The 16,509-nt window shown below is 39.0% G+C and overlaps 1 protein-coding gene across 1 annotated transcript; it reads left to right on the top strand.

The window, feature by feature from the left end:
• The first annotated feature begins 884 nt into the window (after nt 1–884).
• Nucleotides 885–7,282, top strand: MS3_00008893 (uncharacterized protein). Its single transcript, XM_051217242.1, has 3 exons — nt 885–3,201; nt 4,649–4,828; nt 4,861–7,282. The coding sequence occupies exon 1, from the start codon at nt 1,434–1,436 to the stop codon at nt 2,259–2,261; it is 828 nt and encodes a 275-aa protein (XP_051064144.1). The 5' UTR covers nt 885–1,433; the 3' UTR covers nt 2,262–3,201; nt 4,649–4,828; nt 4,861–7,282.
• Nucleotides 7,283–16,509: the final 9,227 nt, after the last annotated feature.

Here is a 16,509-nt window from a genome sequence, read left to right on the forward strand (position 1 = left end):
GTGTTTGTCGATTTTGAATTTGTTGAGAGATGTAATAGAGAGGAGTGTGTATTTTGTGTGTACATAGGTGGAGAGGTGTCAGTAGACTGTTGAAATAGGTGTTGTGTGATGTGATGCGATTCCAGCTCACATTGACTCGTTGAGGATGATAGTGAGATTAATGATCTGATGATCTTAGTATTTCGATAGTATTTGATGAGAGAGTTGGTATTGTGTGTGCCAAATGAAAGTTGTTTTCTTCTGTTTTCTTATCTTTTTCTTTATCTTTTTTTGGATTTTCAGTTTGTTTGTGAATTCTATGATGGTGATATTGGAGGCGATAAATTTGTGATGAGTGACGAGTGAGTTTGGTGATGGTGGTGGTGATGATGATTTATATACAAAGTTTTTAAATGGGAATAACGGTAAGTGTTTGTTTACCGATTGTTGATATGATGTGATGTGTTATGATTGGTGTGGTGAGTAGTGGTCTATTGTGATTATGTACTGTATATGATGGTTGTAGTGATGGTTGGTGTTGTGTGATTACGTTTTTAATTAGTGAAGCGAGACGTAATTTGGTGATGATAACTTGCCCTCCATGATCAGTGATTGGGCTCTATCTGAGACAGTATTGAAGAAATGTATACATATGTAGATGTATGTGTGTACACCTGTATATACATATGTAGACAATTGTATTTAGAAAGAATGAAAAGTGTATGTTTAATATTATGGATGTGATGTTAATTGAGATATTGATATGTTGTTGTTTTTTCTTCTTCAATTAATCATAGATTTGTAACGTTGGTGTAGAGTTGTATATGAGAGAATTTGTTGATGTTGTGATTGGAGGATAAGCGAAAGTATGCAGATGCGAACACATGTGAATATGAATTGGTGGGAGAGTTTATAATCTGTGAAACATGAGATGATGTTTTGAAGAGGAAGGAGATGTATAAATATGAAGATATATTTGATATGATGTATATACTACAACTGACTGATCGGACGACAACGATGTTATGTTGAGTGTAATGGTAAGTTTATATTTATGCCTAATTCATGTACCTGTAGCTACTGGGATTTCGTTAATATTACGTGTGTTGTTGTTAATCAGTGATTTTGCAATATTGCTGTCACTACCTGGTTGAATGGTATAGGGTGCGAACATATGTTTACTGCTCACAGGACCCCTTGTTCTGGTGGTCGGGCAGGAAATTTTGCCAGCACATTGAAAGCCGCTATTCGTTCTATTGCTGCTTCGACATTTAATGAACTGGAGAGGGAGGAGATGCATTTCTACTGCAGTATAGAAATGCTAAACATTCTGTCCTTTGCTCTTTTTAGTGTTTATCAATAATATTTGTGAAAGTTTTTGTGTCCGTAAGCCCCTTCTATATGCAGATGATCTTAAAGTAGTATATTCATTTTCTCCACATGACCTGAAAAATATGCAAAATTGCATCAGCATGGAGCTTAACAAGGTGGCACAGTGGTGCTTAAAATGGCAACTGGAGCTTAATACGGCTAAATGTGGATGGATATGCTTCGGCAATACATCACTCAACCTAGACATTATCATAAATGGTGAAGTGTTATCTAGGTTACATACAGTAGTAGACCTAGGACTTAGATATTCCCAAGACTTGTCGTTTACAGAGCATATATTAAAACAGACCTCTAAGACTCAACGTCTAATAGGTTACATAACTCGAAATCTTTACAACATTGAGTCACGTATTCTAATGTACAAAGTTTGTGCTCGACCTCTTCTAGAATATTGCACGTTTATTCTTAGCAGTGCGTTCATAAAGGATAAATTAAGGCTGGAATCAGTACAGAGACGATTTACACTTCGTATTCTTGGAGCTGATTGTACCTTAACTTATAATTCCAGATGTAATAAACTTGGGCTAGACCCTTTATGGAGGAGGAGACTCAAACTAAGTCTTATCTTTTTCTTCAAACTACTTCATAAACTATCGTCTACATACGATCACGCGATTCAATATGCAGAAACCTCTCATTATTACATCCGTAATTCATTGGCACTAGTGAAACAAACTCATTGTAAATCATCTCTTTATATGAATTACTTCACCTGTAAATTTTCTAGACTCTGGAATAACCTTCCACAATCTATCCGCACGATAAAATCACTCCCATTATTTGCTCGCTGCATCGATGCGTACTGTTCTTCTGAAAATGCATTGAATGGTCTAGCGCCTTTAAGTGTATCTCATTCCACAAGTGATATTTTAGGAACCTTAAATGTTTAGCCATCTTTATTAGTGAATTCCCTTAGTAAAACCACCCACTTGCTGTCAATATGTCAACACCGCCCCTAGCAACTTTAACTAATTTGAATAACACAAACAGTATATCACTGTGTCACATGGCACACGCATTTAGGTAGACCTGATTGATATATTTTGCTCTGTTGTTCCGTGCTCTCTGTTTTCGTTTTAATTTCTCTAGTTGTAGATAATTATCATTATTTCGATCTGGCACACGAATTGACCTTAATTACACCGTTCATAAATCAACAGGCTGTCCATTTAAGAAATATTGAAAATTCTAGGCTGATGCATTGGATCGCTGTAATACATGTACTACCGAAACAATTACTGAACCAGTATACTTAAAACTATCTTCTATCACACGTTTGTTCTCTAAATTTAATGTTACTATTTATATCAAATTGATCATGCCTGTAAACTGGCGTGAATTCTGTAATTATTATTTTTCAGAATATAAATTATTATAAAAGAGACTCCATGAAAGCTATTAAAAGGAAGAATTCTTCGTTCGAATATGAGGCTTTTGGAGTCTGTGGAAGTTACATATTATCGTGGAAATGATCTTCGATCAACCACGGGGATTGTGGTGAAGAATGCCGAGAAATCTATGGCGCGAATTCTAGATATCAATGAGTTAAGTACACACAACCGACATGTTGGTCAAATACAATTCGAGGAACCAAGTGAGTCTGTTCCAATTTTGGTTGTTAGTTCTAAAACTAATGAGCACATTCTAGATAATACAGAGTCATTATCTAATACACTGTCGGACAGACACAAGATGAACTTAAGGAGGGGACGAACAATCGATCACAGACACTTAGACTACAATTTATGCTGTAACGGATGTGGTATTTGTATGAAACTACGATTGCTTTGTACTTGATGACTGTTTGCTTTCGAATTCCAAATACAATATGTACGTTAGTGCTCATCTTATATTTCTTGACTAAATCGCGTTATTTGTGGGATTCTCAGTTCGTTTGTACTATAATTCAAATACCCCTAATTATCATACAATCGGAATCAGTTCTTGATTCTCCTAGCAATCAAATTTTCCGCTTCCACTACTTAGCTTTAATTATTGTGCGATTTGGTCGGTGAAGCGATACATCATTTTCGGCATTTAACAGGAAAACACAACTGGTAAAAATCGACACTCACGCATGTAATGAGGTAGTTGCGATGAATTTTCTACAGTGATGATCATGATAGTGCATGAGAACGCTCAAGTATCTTCACACCGACCATCTGTGTTTAGTTTCTAATAATGCTTTAGATAAAACCAAACCCTAATGAATGCCACATATGAGTTCATTTTCGAATTTCTGAAATAAGAATGTATATATTGCTCACTAAACATTTTTAAGTGAATTTGTCTCTGCTTATGGTGTTTGGCCCTTAATTTTCACCGGTTAGATAGGTTTACACTTTGTATTTTCTAGTATTTATGTCATTATTAATGAGATTAGTATAGTTGGATTGTGGCAAGCAATGGGATCTAGAAGGCATGTGTCTCATACTTGAGATTAGTTAGTCATTTATGCCTCCACAATCGTATGGGTGTTTACGATGAGACTGGAAATCAGTTATCTATCAATTGAAATATAATCACATTAACAACTACGCGTTTGAGTTATGATAATCACTAAGTTTTCCAGTGAGTATGGTGTTTGTCCTTTAGCGTCATCGATCATCCCACTATTTTTATGATGGATGCAGTCGGTCAACTATCGCCATCAGATAAAGACTTGCTTATGTAATGACAACGGTGATCAATCTGACTTCTACGTTTCAGTCAAACAAGCCGTAATGTTGCCTGACACTTAAAACACCACTTGAGTTTCCCTATAAGTCAATTAGTTGTACCGTAATTCTCGTTAACGTCATTTGCCTCTCCAACCTTACAAGCTCTGAAGTCAGTTGTTCGTCCACTGCTATTTACCTAAATCTTAAGTCTTTCCAAAACGCCATTGTCTTCTGTGTTTTAGATTGTAATAGTCTTGGTAGTTTAAGTAGTTATATCAGATTCGACAGAATAACTATCGACTTGTTTTTCAAAGTTATTGCATACTGACTCATCCGGTTTGTTGCCATCACCATAGACAGTTGTGACCTTTCTTGTGGTTAGTTCATTGTTTTATTACCGTGGTGTCATTCAGTGATGTATAGCTTGTTTTACTTCTGTATTGAAAGCATTATAAGACGGTGTGTGATCAGTACATTTTCAGTTGAAAACGGAATTTCACCTTATCTAATTAATCGTCACTACTTGTGATATTTTGATGTCTGCAAAAGTAATAATCGTTGGCTCTGTAAATAGATTTGCTACTTACACTAACTCCACATTTCTTGTTCGTATTTAGAAAGAAAACTGATGCTCAGTCAGCTACTCCCAAGAGACCTAAGAAGCCAGAAGGTCTCCGCTTGAAGGAAAAGATTAGACGACGGAAATTGATTACAGTGGCTCGCAAAAGGTGGTACGTCGACAAACTTTTATGCGGTTAAAACGTCTCATGAAGCAGCGGGCGGAGAAATACATGCATGTAAGTTCTGTGTAACATAATGACTGTTTCAGGAGTACCGCAGAATGGCAAAGCGGGAAATCACGTTGCAGCGTAATGCTAAAAAAACGGGGACTTTTATGTCCCAGCTGAACCAAAACTCGCATTTGTCGTGCGAATCCGAGGTATTAACGGTGTCCACCCACGCCCAAGAAAGACCATGCAGCTGTTTCGCCTTCGGCAAATCAACAACGGGATGTTTGTGCGATTAAATAAGGTAGTTCCTGCTTTTCGCTACTTGTCATTAGTCTGACGGTTGGCGCGTATCAACCTTAAGGTACAAGTTTACGTTCAGAAGGCAGAAAATACCTTCAACATTTTATTTACTTCGAAGAAGTGGCTTATATTAGGTCTCGAAACGTCAGAGATACAATTTTTCTACTTGGGATATAAAAATATATTTATTACTATCCTTAGCATTGTTACTCGGGTTGTCCATAATGATTGGGTTTTCTTCCATTGGGCCTAATTTAAGCGTCAAATGTGTCTCACTCAAGTTATGTGGGAATCGAAGGTACTCGGATTTCTGTCGAGCTGTTCCTTGAAGTGTTCTGCCCATCGCTCCAAACCCCTGTCATCGTCTTTTTCCAAGTACTTGTTTCTCCGAAAAGTATAAACAGATATGTCGATTGTAGTCGCTAGTTTTTCTATCTGCTTCATTTCCATTACTCCTTAAGGTGGCTCCACATACTTTTTGTCAGTTTCTTGGTGACCTTTTCGTATTCAAAGCTTCACAGGATGAGTTTCTACCCATCTACCGTTGCTGGTGACATGTATCGGTCTTTCTTGCCCTTCTGGGTCAAGTCACTGGTTGGTGTTATGTCTCTCTTGATATCATCCCATGTTGTGTTGCTATGACTTGTTTCAATGGTCGACTAAATGCTTGTTTCTGAAGTATACTCTTGGATTCTTCATCGAGGAACCATAAGGGGTCATAATGCTGTGGTTATTTTAATTACAATATAACAGGCAAACATGTGTCTGTACTCATGAAAAGAGACCAAACATATGTACCAGAAAAAACGACAACCTGTCCAATCTCTTCAATGGTGTTTAGTGGTGATATCGTCTATTTGTGTCCATCATTGACTGAGCAGGTCGTGTCAGACGTTGCTTCGCCTTGTGCTTATAATTGATACTTGCTGGAAAAGACGGTTGTCTAATCATGGCCGGAGCGGACAGTCGTCACAGAATCAATTAAGTGTCTCTCGTTTTGATATAACCTACCTACTCAGACATTAACATCACCTGCTACAATCACTTTCCGACGGAGGTCAGAAACTTCCCCGTAAACTCATCTTTCTGGATATGAAGGATAAGTCTCACTGGTTCTCTATATTGACTAGATGAGGTCGAATGAATGGCCCCACTTAAACCCCGTTTTGGAGATGCAGCATTTGTCAATGGTACAAGGTTCACGAGTTCTAGTTAATAAAGCCTGTTATCCGATTTCACATAAGGTTAGGACGTTGGGGGATTTGGTATATAGTTTGAATTGCAGTCTTAGCGGAGCAAGAATGATAGTTCGTAAACCCAAATGAAGCGTGAGAAAAAGTGTTTAGGATCGGAGCCAGCAGTAAAAATAAAACTTTATTGGGGAGCGAAGGAATTTAATTATGGATAAGTTTATATGGGTCGTCATTTATCGAATGTTGCTTATCCTCTTGGCTTTTGTATGTATTTCAAACTTAATTTTAAATGGTTAGCAACTATCCACCCTACATTTTTAAGTTGGCTGATATATTTGTTGATGACCAGCGAAGAATTTCTAGTTTCGCATTTGTAAAGAATGTCTACTTACATTGTAGAATCAAAGGTTTATCAACTGTTTTAGCAAGCACTCGCAACTTGGAAGATAAGGTAGTACAAAAAATACTGAAGGGAATTGAGTTCTCTGAAACACTGGATCAATGAGACTGAACGCGCAACCCTTACAATGCGGATTAACAGTATGAACTTCTGACGATGATGGTGGGAAGATGTCTTGGTATCCAATGGCAATACGGTTTCAACTTCCTAGTATGGTCCTATACATTATCTAGTAACCGTTGACTGTGTATATGTATACGCCTTGTTACCTATTTTAGTTGATAAAGTTTATCTACTTACAAACTTAACCAGTCAGTCACCTATTTTAGTTAGAAGCGTTAGTAGGTCACAATTCTATGAAGTTTAGGTATTCTTCCAACGACCAGATAATAGTCTGCTAAATAACTGTTATATCCGGTGAAGATTAAATAACAGGTAACTTCCGAGGACTATTCATGGACTAATATTCTATAAACATTCTTATTGTATAACTACTCAACAATTACACTATGTATATTTATATTCCTTTTATGATAAGCTTTATTTTGACCTATAATTTATTATTGTACGATTTACGGTTCTTAAGTTATGTTCAGTTTATTAACTACTGCCTCCCACATTCACAGCCACTTTTTGGCTTATTTGTGTACAAATATTATTTCCTATTTTATGGTACGTTGCGGTCTGTATGATTGATATATAAACCAAGTATGCCTGAAATAAACGATCTGCTCTGATTCGGAAGCTGGTATCTTGTTCTGGACTCAAGTGGAAGGGCTCGTAGGACATAGGACCAATAAGGACGCTAAACTGCCCACACCGGTTGAACGTCATTGGTTGGCCTAGTGTGAAGATTCGTATAAGTCGTATTCGGATTGGTAGATAGATCGTGTGATCGAAAAGTCAGACATCCAAGGTCATAACAATAACGCTAGTCTAGTGGACAAAAAATCGAAGAGAAAGTAATTCTTTAACAAAATCAAACAGCAAGGATATGTGCAACTTGGTGATAATCGATATTTTCATCGACTGAACATAAAGGAAACTCCATGTATCTTCTAAACAAACCTGTAACTTTTAATGTTTCTGGGTCTTTTATTCGTAGTCTGAAATTTAGGCATTATCACTTCAAAACCTTCCAAATCATGTTTGAAATCTGATATTAAGTTTGATATGGCTGGCTAATTGTTTTTGGGTCTGCGACTAGTTCCGAGTTCATTTACTTGTTTCTATGTGACAGTTAAATCCTTATCGACAAGTCACTGACATGACCTAGTTGTTGATTGATCTTATCTGCCATCACCACTCACAATAATTCAAATATGTGATTTTTTCGACTATGATTGAGAAATGTGAGTGCACACAGAGGTTCATATCAGTCTTGTAGAAATACTCTTCATTTCAAAAGTGTAATGTAGACATTTTCGAACATTAATTGCTAACTGATTGAATGTGGTTTGGTTAGCTCGTTTACTATCACACGATTGAGAAAAGTCGGTCGCTTACCCAAGATAGAAGTATTTTTGCCGACAACAGATGCACATCCACGAACTTTCAGAGCAATTTGCAAAATGTCATCGATAGTAAAACTGAAAAGTAATGCTGAAATCGGGTGACTGATTAGCTCATTCTTGATTGGAACATTGGAAAGATGGCTGTATACCACAATTCTGTCTGATGTGTTTGTGTGTAAAGCCTACACAATGAACTTAACAAACACTATTAGACTTGTGATCTACGAGCTGGGTGGATTGGTTGTGAACCTTTCATTGTTCTGAACAACATAATCGACACGTACTTCAAATAGAGTTATTAGGATCTCTCTAGCATTGACTAACGGCTTGTTCTGTTGACCTGGGATTTGATTGGTTGTTATCCGTAGCTGTACGGTCGTCTATTGTGTTTTTCGGATGCTTTCTCTCCTGACCCGAATTGTAACTTTGCAGTTGTTAATCCGTTCTCTTATTTCTGATAAATTGGCTAATTTCGATGTCTAGTGCTTTATGCTTGGTTAGGGTCCCAGGCGACTGCTGACCTTCAATAGATGTGAGGGTGTTCCGCCATTCAGTGAACGCTGAGGATGTGATATATGAGAACTTGAGTCCCGAATAGCGACCAATTTTTCCCTTGAGAGTTGGTCCTTCAGAAGTCTAGAATAATAGACGTAGTACGATGACAACTGATATTTCGAAACCAATAAGAAGCAGGCTACTATACAGAAAACTGTTTTGTAAATTACATAATCTGAGATGAGGGCGACGACCGCTTCACTCTACAACCATGAAACACTCCTTTTCTTATACTTTTATAAGCAACCCGGATAAGCCTATGAAATAGGAGCAAAATATATAATGCAGTGATTTTGCCAAATTTGTTAGTTAGCGGATTTTAGACTTGATTTCATAAATTATATATACAAAAACTTTTACGTAGTAGGATCAAACATAAGAAAGTTTAATATAACAAGAGGATTCTTGTTTTTAACTAGAACTTCGTTAGGATTTACTTTAATGGAACAGTATTATCTACATGGATCTATGAAAAATATGAGAACAGGTGACAGCAGTTTATAAAACAAGGATAATGAAATGTTTTAGGGGCTCGGGATCTGACTCCATTTATAATCATATGAGTGATTGTTGCCAAAATATACATCCTGGCTATCCTTGTATATTTGATCGACTTAAATAGCGTTGGTGAATAACGGTAATAAATAAGCCAAATACGCGAATGAATTTTGTACACTCACTGATCTGGACAGGAAATAAGAGTGATGGAGCGAATAGAAGAGAGAGAAGCGAAATGACACGCAGTGGAGAAGGCTGGTAAGCCCAACTCCATTTAATCAAGGGTTAAGCAATATTTATAGTCACATAAAAATAAATTACAGATATGTGATGAATAGGATAAGAAGTGTACACACACACATGCGTTCATATAAAAACAATCAGGGTTAATAACTGAATAATTAACAAGGTGACTCAAGAAGAATAGATAAATTGACCTGTTCAGAAGCTAGAATAAGTTATACGGGCTAAACATAGGAACTGAATCTACACTGTGTTGTATAAATAATTATAATCCATAGAATTATATAACCAATAAAAAGTAAGATAACAAAATCTGTTAAAATACGTGGTAGGTTTCAATTTTGCAAAAACACTTTTCAAATAATATTTAAACTACTTTATTTCTATTTAAGTAACACATTTTCTGACGTTGAATTTTATTGCTTCTTCCTCACTAAATAGTTTCAAGTTACTTAATAGTTCTAATCAAAAGTCCATCGAGAATTGTGAGAATAATTTAGTTAAAATATTCTTATAATGAATCATACCACTTAAATTCACTGTTATTTGTATTCATGGAAGTGTAGGTGAATTCATAATTGAATGATTTATTCACAATACTATAATGCTGTAAATCTTTTATTTAATATTATCAATATAATGATCTTGATGCTTTCATTATTGTGGACAATATTCAAGGAATATATTCAATATAGATAATGATGCATTATCTAAACGAATTCATAATCACATATTGTTTTAAAAAGTAAAATGATCCACATAATTCCAAATCATTAATCGGATTAGAAATTTTGTGCCTGAATATAAACCTCATTCGATTGATAGAATAAACTAGACAAGTAGTGAATACGTGTTTATTGTGATCTGAGGACAGTAATAGTGGAGTGGGAGGTTACCTGTTCAAACACACAAAGCTTTTCAACATTCAATAAAAGAGAATGGAATATTTAATGCTTATAAGAAATAAGGAAGTGAATGAATATTTGAGCTCTATTGTTTTGACATCTACTTAGTTGTTTGAGGTCAACTCTTAACTAATAAACCTAAAATGTTACACGTCGTTTTCTTTCTTTCTTTCTTTCTTTCTTCCCTTCTTTCTTTCTTTCTTTCTTTCGTTCTTTCTTTCTTTCCTTCTCTCTCAATAGTTTTTTTTCAGCGCAAATAGATTTGACATGAATTGAGTTACAATTTTAGTTGAATGTTTACTTTACCGTGGATTCTTTACTAAGTAGATGAATGGAGCGTCTTTTACCTTTGTTATCCTTGATTCATTTCTAGGGAAAAAGAACTCAGAAAATTGAGGCTTTTATACTAATTTCTAATTTGATTATGTATATGTACATATTTACATGTTTGAGTTTGCCAGAAGTTGGACTCCTCACTGAACTCAATCAAACATATGACATTGAGTCTATGGTGACAGCCTTTTATAACCGTGTTCGTTGTAACATTATCGAAAAACATTAAATGTGACATTACTAATGTTAGTCTGTTTTTATTATTGCAGAGCAGCAAAGAGTGAATGTGATGGAAGAAGAGGAACAAGTCCTATGTAAGCTGAACCTGAAGAACAATGAATAAAACTATTTTGTAATTATTTTTCATTTTTTGTACCCCAACCGCGTCTTTCAATTTCCAAAAATATATATCTGTTGTGCTAGTACGTCGCGTTCTTGCTCCAGAGGCATTTACCGGTCCTGACGGTTATGTTGTTGTTTCAGATCTCTCCTGCTTCCAAGTAAACGCTAATAATACGTGCTACATCGTAGCCGCGGTCTAACAACACATATGGTTGTTCATTTTCTAGATAAGCCGGTTTTAGCCTATCAATACTTATAGAGTCGATGTTTCCTTGTTTTCTTTATCACTAAATATTCAGATTACTCGAGGTAACTTTGAAAGGACCTTTAAATGGAAGGCTAAGCGTTGAATTTATTTTTTCGCACCTTATCCAGACGTGCGTGCAATTTCTGAGATCCTTAGGTACATATGCAACTAGCGATTGTTCACGTGGTTGACATAACTCTAAAACTCGTAAATACCAGATAATAATATCGATCAGGTTATATGCAATGAATGAAACGAAATACAAGTCACGATGTCAACAATCTCGTTGAAAAAGGGAAAGAAATTTGACTATTCAGATGACACTTATTCAAAATTCAACGTCCTAATATACACTGTTAAGATACAGATGATGAGATAAAATGACAAGTAGAATGGTGGAAGAGCATGTGCCACACATCAGAATTCTCCATCGAACTCAATTCCGAAAAATCCGTTCCAGTTGTTCTCAGTTGCTATTCATTCTTTTGAAATGCACTTCATTTTTGGCTGCCTAGTACTGGATAACATTCATTGTAATATCCTCCTACTTTGTTTTGAATGATCCTTTAATGATTGTGGGTCCATGAGATTCTCATTCTATAAATGCTTTTCGTACTTCATTGGACAGCATCAGAGCACCTCCTTGTGTGTGAGGTGCACTTTCTTCTTCGTGATCAGAGTACGACTGTAGCGTGGCGTCGAGTCGAGATTAACTATGAACACCGCTACCAAGAAACACGTGCCAAGTAAATCAGAAGGCGAAGGTTGAACGTAACCAGATTTATTTCGTTGGCGATCTCGTGGTATTGAACGAATACCAAGATCGTGCCAAGGAATGGTACTGGTGGAAACAGGAGAAAGGAGTACGTGCGAACAGTTCCAAAAACCGCGGGACAATGATGGAAGGTAATGGAAGCACAAAATGGCTATAATTAGCACAGTTGAACAAAGCACATTAAAACAAACACTGGTACAGTTGGTTATAATAATAATTGTTTTTATTAAACCAGTCGTGTTCTCGTTAAAAATGTGAGTCACTACACAACAATGATCAAGTTGGAAATTAATCAATGAAAGCTATGACATGGACATCCCGACCGTTGTTGCTACCTTGACGTGGTGGTCGGGCTTGCCTATCGTGATGAAGCAACCGAGCTATACTGGCTGGAACAACCGTTCCTCAAGGTCCTACCATGTCAGACAGGTCGGTTGAAGAGCGGTAAGACTAAAAGCAACAAACCCAAGGTCCGAAGGCTAAGTCGTACTGCTGACTGTACAGAGGTGTGACAGCATTAAGGTGTTTCCTTCAGACAACCAGCATGACAGCGATGCTGCCTTCCCACAAGGAGGGGTGGGGTTAGAAAAGGTCGACCCTAAAAATGCACACCTCACCTTACCTCACGGATTTCCGTCTCCGGCGGTAAGGCCCTTTGAAGAACGGAGCTAACATGTCAAAAACCTCCCACGAAAAGGCCGTGCGCGACCGGCCTCAAGCAGTTGTCCCTTGGGCACTGCAGTCACGCTCTCAGGTCACTGAGACCGCCACTAATCCAATTTCCTTTTCAGGTACCTCCAGAAGAACCCTTCCACGGTGTGGGCAACCGGGAAGTGATAACCGCTCTCATACCTTTAACAGCACCCAAGACCACTGTATTCATAATCAACCTTCCTCTTCAATTCCTATTATTCCTCCTACATCGACTTTCAACCCTAAACTTCCTCCTTCGGCTTCCTCCTCAAGTGTCACCATAGCCAACGATTCTAGTGCTCAAAACTCTGTCCCAGGTCTACTGAAACCTCGCTCCAAACTACACATTGGAGCTTTCAACGTACGCACTCTATGTCAAATCGGTCAGCAGGCTTCCTTGGCTAAAACCCTAGAGTCTCTTTCCATTGATGTATGCTGTGTCTCCGAAACACGCATACAGGATTCCAGTGTGGTCATTCACTTGACCTCACCTCGGCAAGACGGAGAGCCAACGAGATACACCCTACGTGTATCTGGTGACCCGATGGCCAGTTCTCGTGAACTGGCAGGTGTAGGCATAGCACTAAGCATGAGGGCGGAACAAGCACTGCTAGAGTGGATCCCCGTCAACAGTCGTCTATGTGCTGTTCGGCTAAACGGCTCCGTAAGAACTCGGAAGGATAGGGACACACGTCGTTGCCTTTTCGTCGTTTCTGCCTACGCTCCCACTGACTGCAGCTCAGATGATGTGAAAGATGAATTTTACAGAAAGCTGCCCGAACTTCTTCAGAAAGCTAAACGCTCAGACATAGTACTCGTAGGGGGTGACTTTAATGCTCAGATAGGTAGCTTAAACCAAACAGAAAGGCATTTAGGTGGATATTTTAGCATTCCGGCACAGCGAACAGATAATAGTGACCGTCTGCTGCAACTGTGCTCAGACAATCGCTTATTTTTAGCAAACACAAATTTTAAGCATAAGGAGAGACATCGTCTAACATGGCGACCGCCTGCACCAAGCTAACGATGGACTCAAATAGACCATATTGCCATCAGTCATCGTTGGAGAGGGTCGGTACAAGATTGTCGCCCATTCTGGAGTACCTGCTTGGACTCCGACCACGCCCTAATACGGGCACGCATCTGTTTGCGCCTCACTGGACGCAAAAAAGCCACAGTAAAAAGACCCATTCGAACCGAACTGAGTAGCGAGGAAACCAAAAGTAGGTTCCAGGAACAACTGAGGTCACGATTAGGTAGTTCTGAAAACGAGGCTGACCCAGATGTTGCTTGGAAAGATATACAAGCAGCTGTGGAAGCAGCAGTGACATCTATTAGCGACTTAAACCACAGAGTTTCAAAGAACCAGTGGATTTCTTCAAAGTCTATCACACTAATGGATTCTCGCAAACTCGTCCCATCAGGTTCCGAACATGATGAAGAGCGACAACAAATCAGATCTAGGTTAAGAAAAAGTCTAAGAAACGACCGTGAGCAGTGGTGGGCAACGAAAGCAAAAGAGATGGAAAAGTCGGCGACTATAGGGAACACAAGACAGCTTTACAGACTAATAAAAGAAACTGGAATTAATAAGTCAAGTGTAAGTGAGATTATATCGGAAAAAGACGATACACTCATCTGCTCCCAGTCCAGACGTTTAGAACGATGGGCGGAACATTTCAGAGAACAGTTCAGCTGGCCTTCAGCTACTCTACAACTACCCTCCATTCCCAGACAGTGTGAATGGAACATTGAAGTAGGTCCCCCAACTCTTGCTGAAGTTGAGAAGGCTATAGTTAATCTGAAACGAGGAAGGGCAGCTGGTCCAGATGGATTGGCTCCAGAGGTCCTTAAGGATGGTGGTCCAATTTTAGCGATTAGGTTGACTAATATTTTAGCTAAAATCTGGGAGTTAGACGTTATTCCATCTAACTGGTCACAATCACTTATCGTCCCAATATATAAGAAAGGCCGTTTCGTCCTGGTATGGGACTCCTCAGCAGTGCGCATCCACGATCCCGCACCACGCGGGGCTCGAACCCAGGACCTACTGGCTTCGCGCGCGAGCACTTAACCACTAGACCACTGAGCCGGCTCGCGCGCGAAGCCAGTAGGTCCTGGGTTCGAGCCCCGCGTGGCGCGGGATCGTGGATGCGCACTGCTGAGGAGTCCCATACCAGGACGAAACGGCCGTCCAGTGCTTCCAGGTTTTCAATGGTGGTCTAGCTTCAACTGACTCATGATTTCAATCCTGTGAAATTTCTAAAACTCTCCACAAAACCCATTCTGATAAGAAAGGGCCAAAATCATCCTGTGACAACCACAGAGGGATTAGTTTAACTAATATAATATCTAAAATACTAGCCTCGATAATTATCAGACGCCTAACTAAGACTCGTGAACTGCAAACACGAGAGAACCAAGCTGGCTTTAGACCTGGTCGTGGCTGCATCGACCACATATTCACCATTCGTCAGATTCTAGAACACAGGCATACTTATCGGCGTCCGACAATGGTGGTCTTTCTCGACTTAAAAGCAGCATTTGACTCCGTAGACCGCGAGATTCTGTGGCAGTGTCTGTCATCGAAAGGCGTACCTCGGAAGTACATAAACCTTGTAAAGGCTCTTTACTGGAACACTACTAGTCGAGTCAGAGCTTATGGCGAACTGTTATCTACTTTTGCAACCTCAAGTGGTGTCCGTCAAGGCTGTCCACTTTCCCCATTTTTGTTTAACTTCATCATAGATCTACTGATGGAAATAACTTTCTCGTCGACTGAGTTCTCGGGTATTGATCTCCTACCAGGAGGTCCACTAATCGACTTAGAATACGCAGATGACATAGTCCTGTTTGGTGAAGACGCTGACAAAATGCAGAGTCTTCTGGTAGCACTGGGCAACAATGCCAGGATGTTTGGAATGCGCTTCTCTCCCTCTAAATGCAAGTTGTTGCTTCAGGACTGGTCTGCGTTAACACCTGAACTAAGGATAGGGAGTGAAGTAATCGAACGTGTTGACAACTTCACTTATCTTGAAAGTCTGATCAGCCCTAATGGGTTGGTATCGGACGAAATCTCAGCACGGATTCGGAAAGCTCGATTGGCTTTTGCCAACTTGCGTCACCTATGGCGAAGGCGAGATATCCGTCTATCAATAAAAGGGAGAGTATACTGCGCGGCAGTCCGTTCTGTTTTAATTTACGGCAGCGAAACATGGCCATTAAGAGTAGAAGACACTCGTAAGCTATTAGTATTTGACCACAGATGCCTTAGAAATATTGCTGGCGTCTGCTGGGATCACCGGGTAAGTAATAGTGAGGTTAGACGCAGGGTATTAGGGAATGATGGTAAATCAGTTGATGAGGTTATGAATCTTCATCGACTGAGATGGTTGGGCCACGTGTTACGTATGCCTGAACACCGATTACCACGACGTGCAATGCTATCCGGTATTGGAAATGGTTGGAAGAAAGTTAGGGTTGGCCAAACCAAAACGTGGCATCAGTGCTTGAAGTTACCAACTTCTAGTCATAGTCATGTTGGTAGATGCAGACTACTTGGTTAGGGTCCGCGTGACTTTCGTAACCAATGGTTGGAGACTCTTGGTGACATGGCTCAGAATCGATCACAATGGCGTCGGTGTATACACTCCCTGTCTTCCCTTAAACTAAGAGATTAAAATCACTTCATATCTTTCTTTCTACGAACCAATTCTTTCTACTTGTACTATATCTCTGTATTCAATCTT

Source organism: Schistosoma haematobium (genome assembly GCF_000699445.3).
Source record: "Schistosoma haematobium chromosome Unknown HiC_scaffold_66, whole genome shotgun sequence".
In the NCBI taxonomy this organism is placed as follows: Eukaryota; Metazoa; Platyhelminthes; class Trematoda; order Strigeidida; family Schistosomatidae; genus Schistosoma; species Schistosoma haematobium.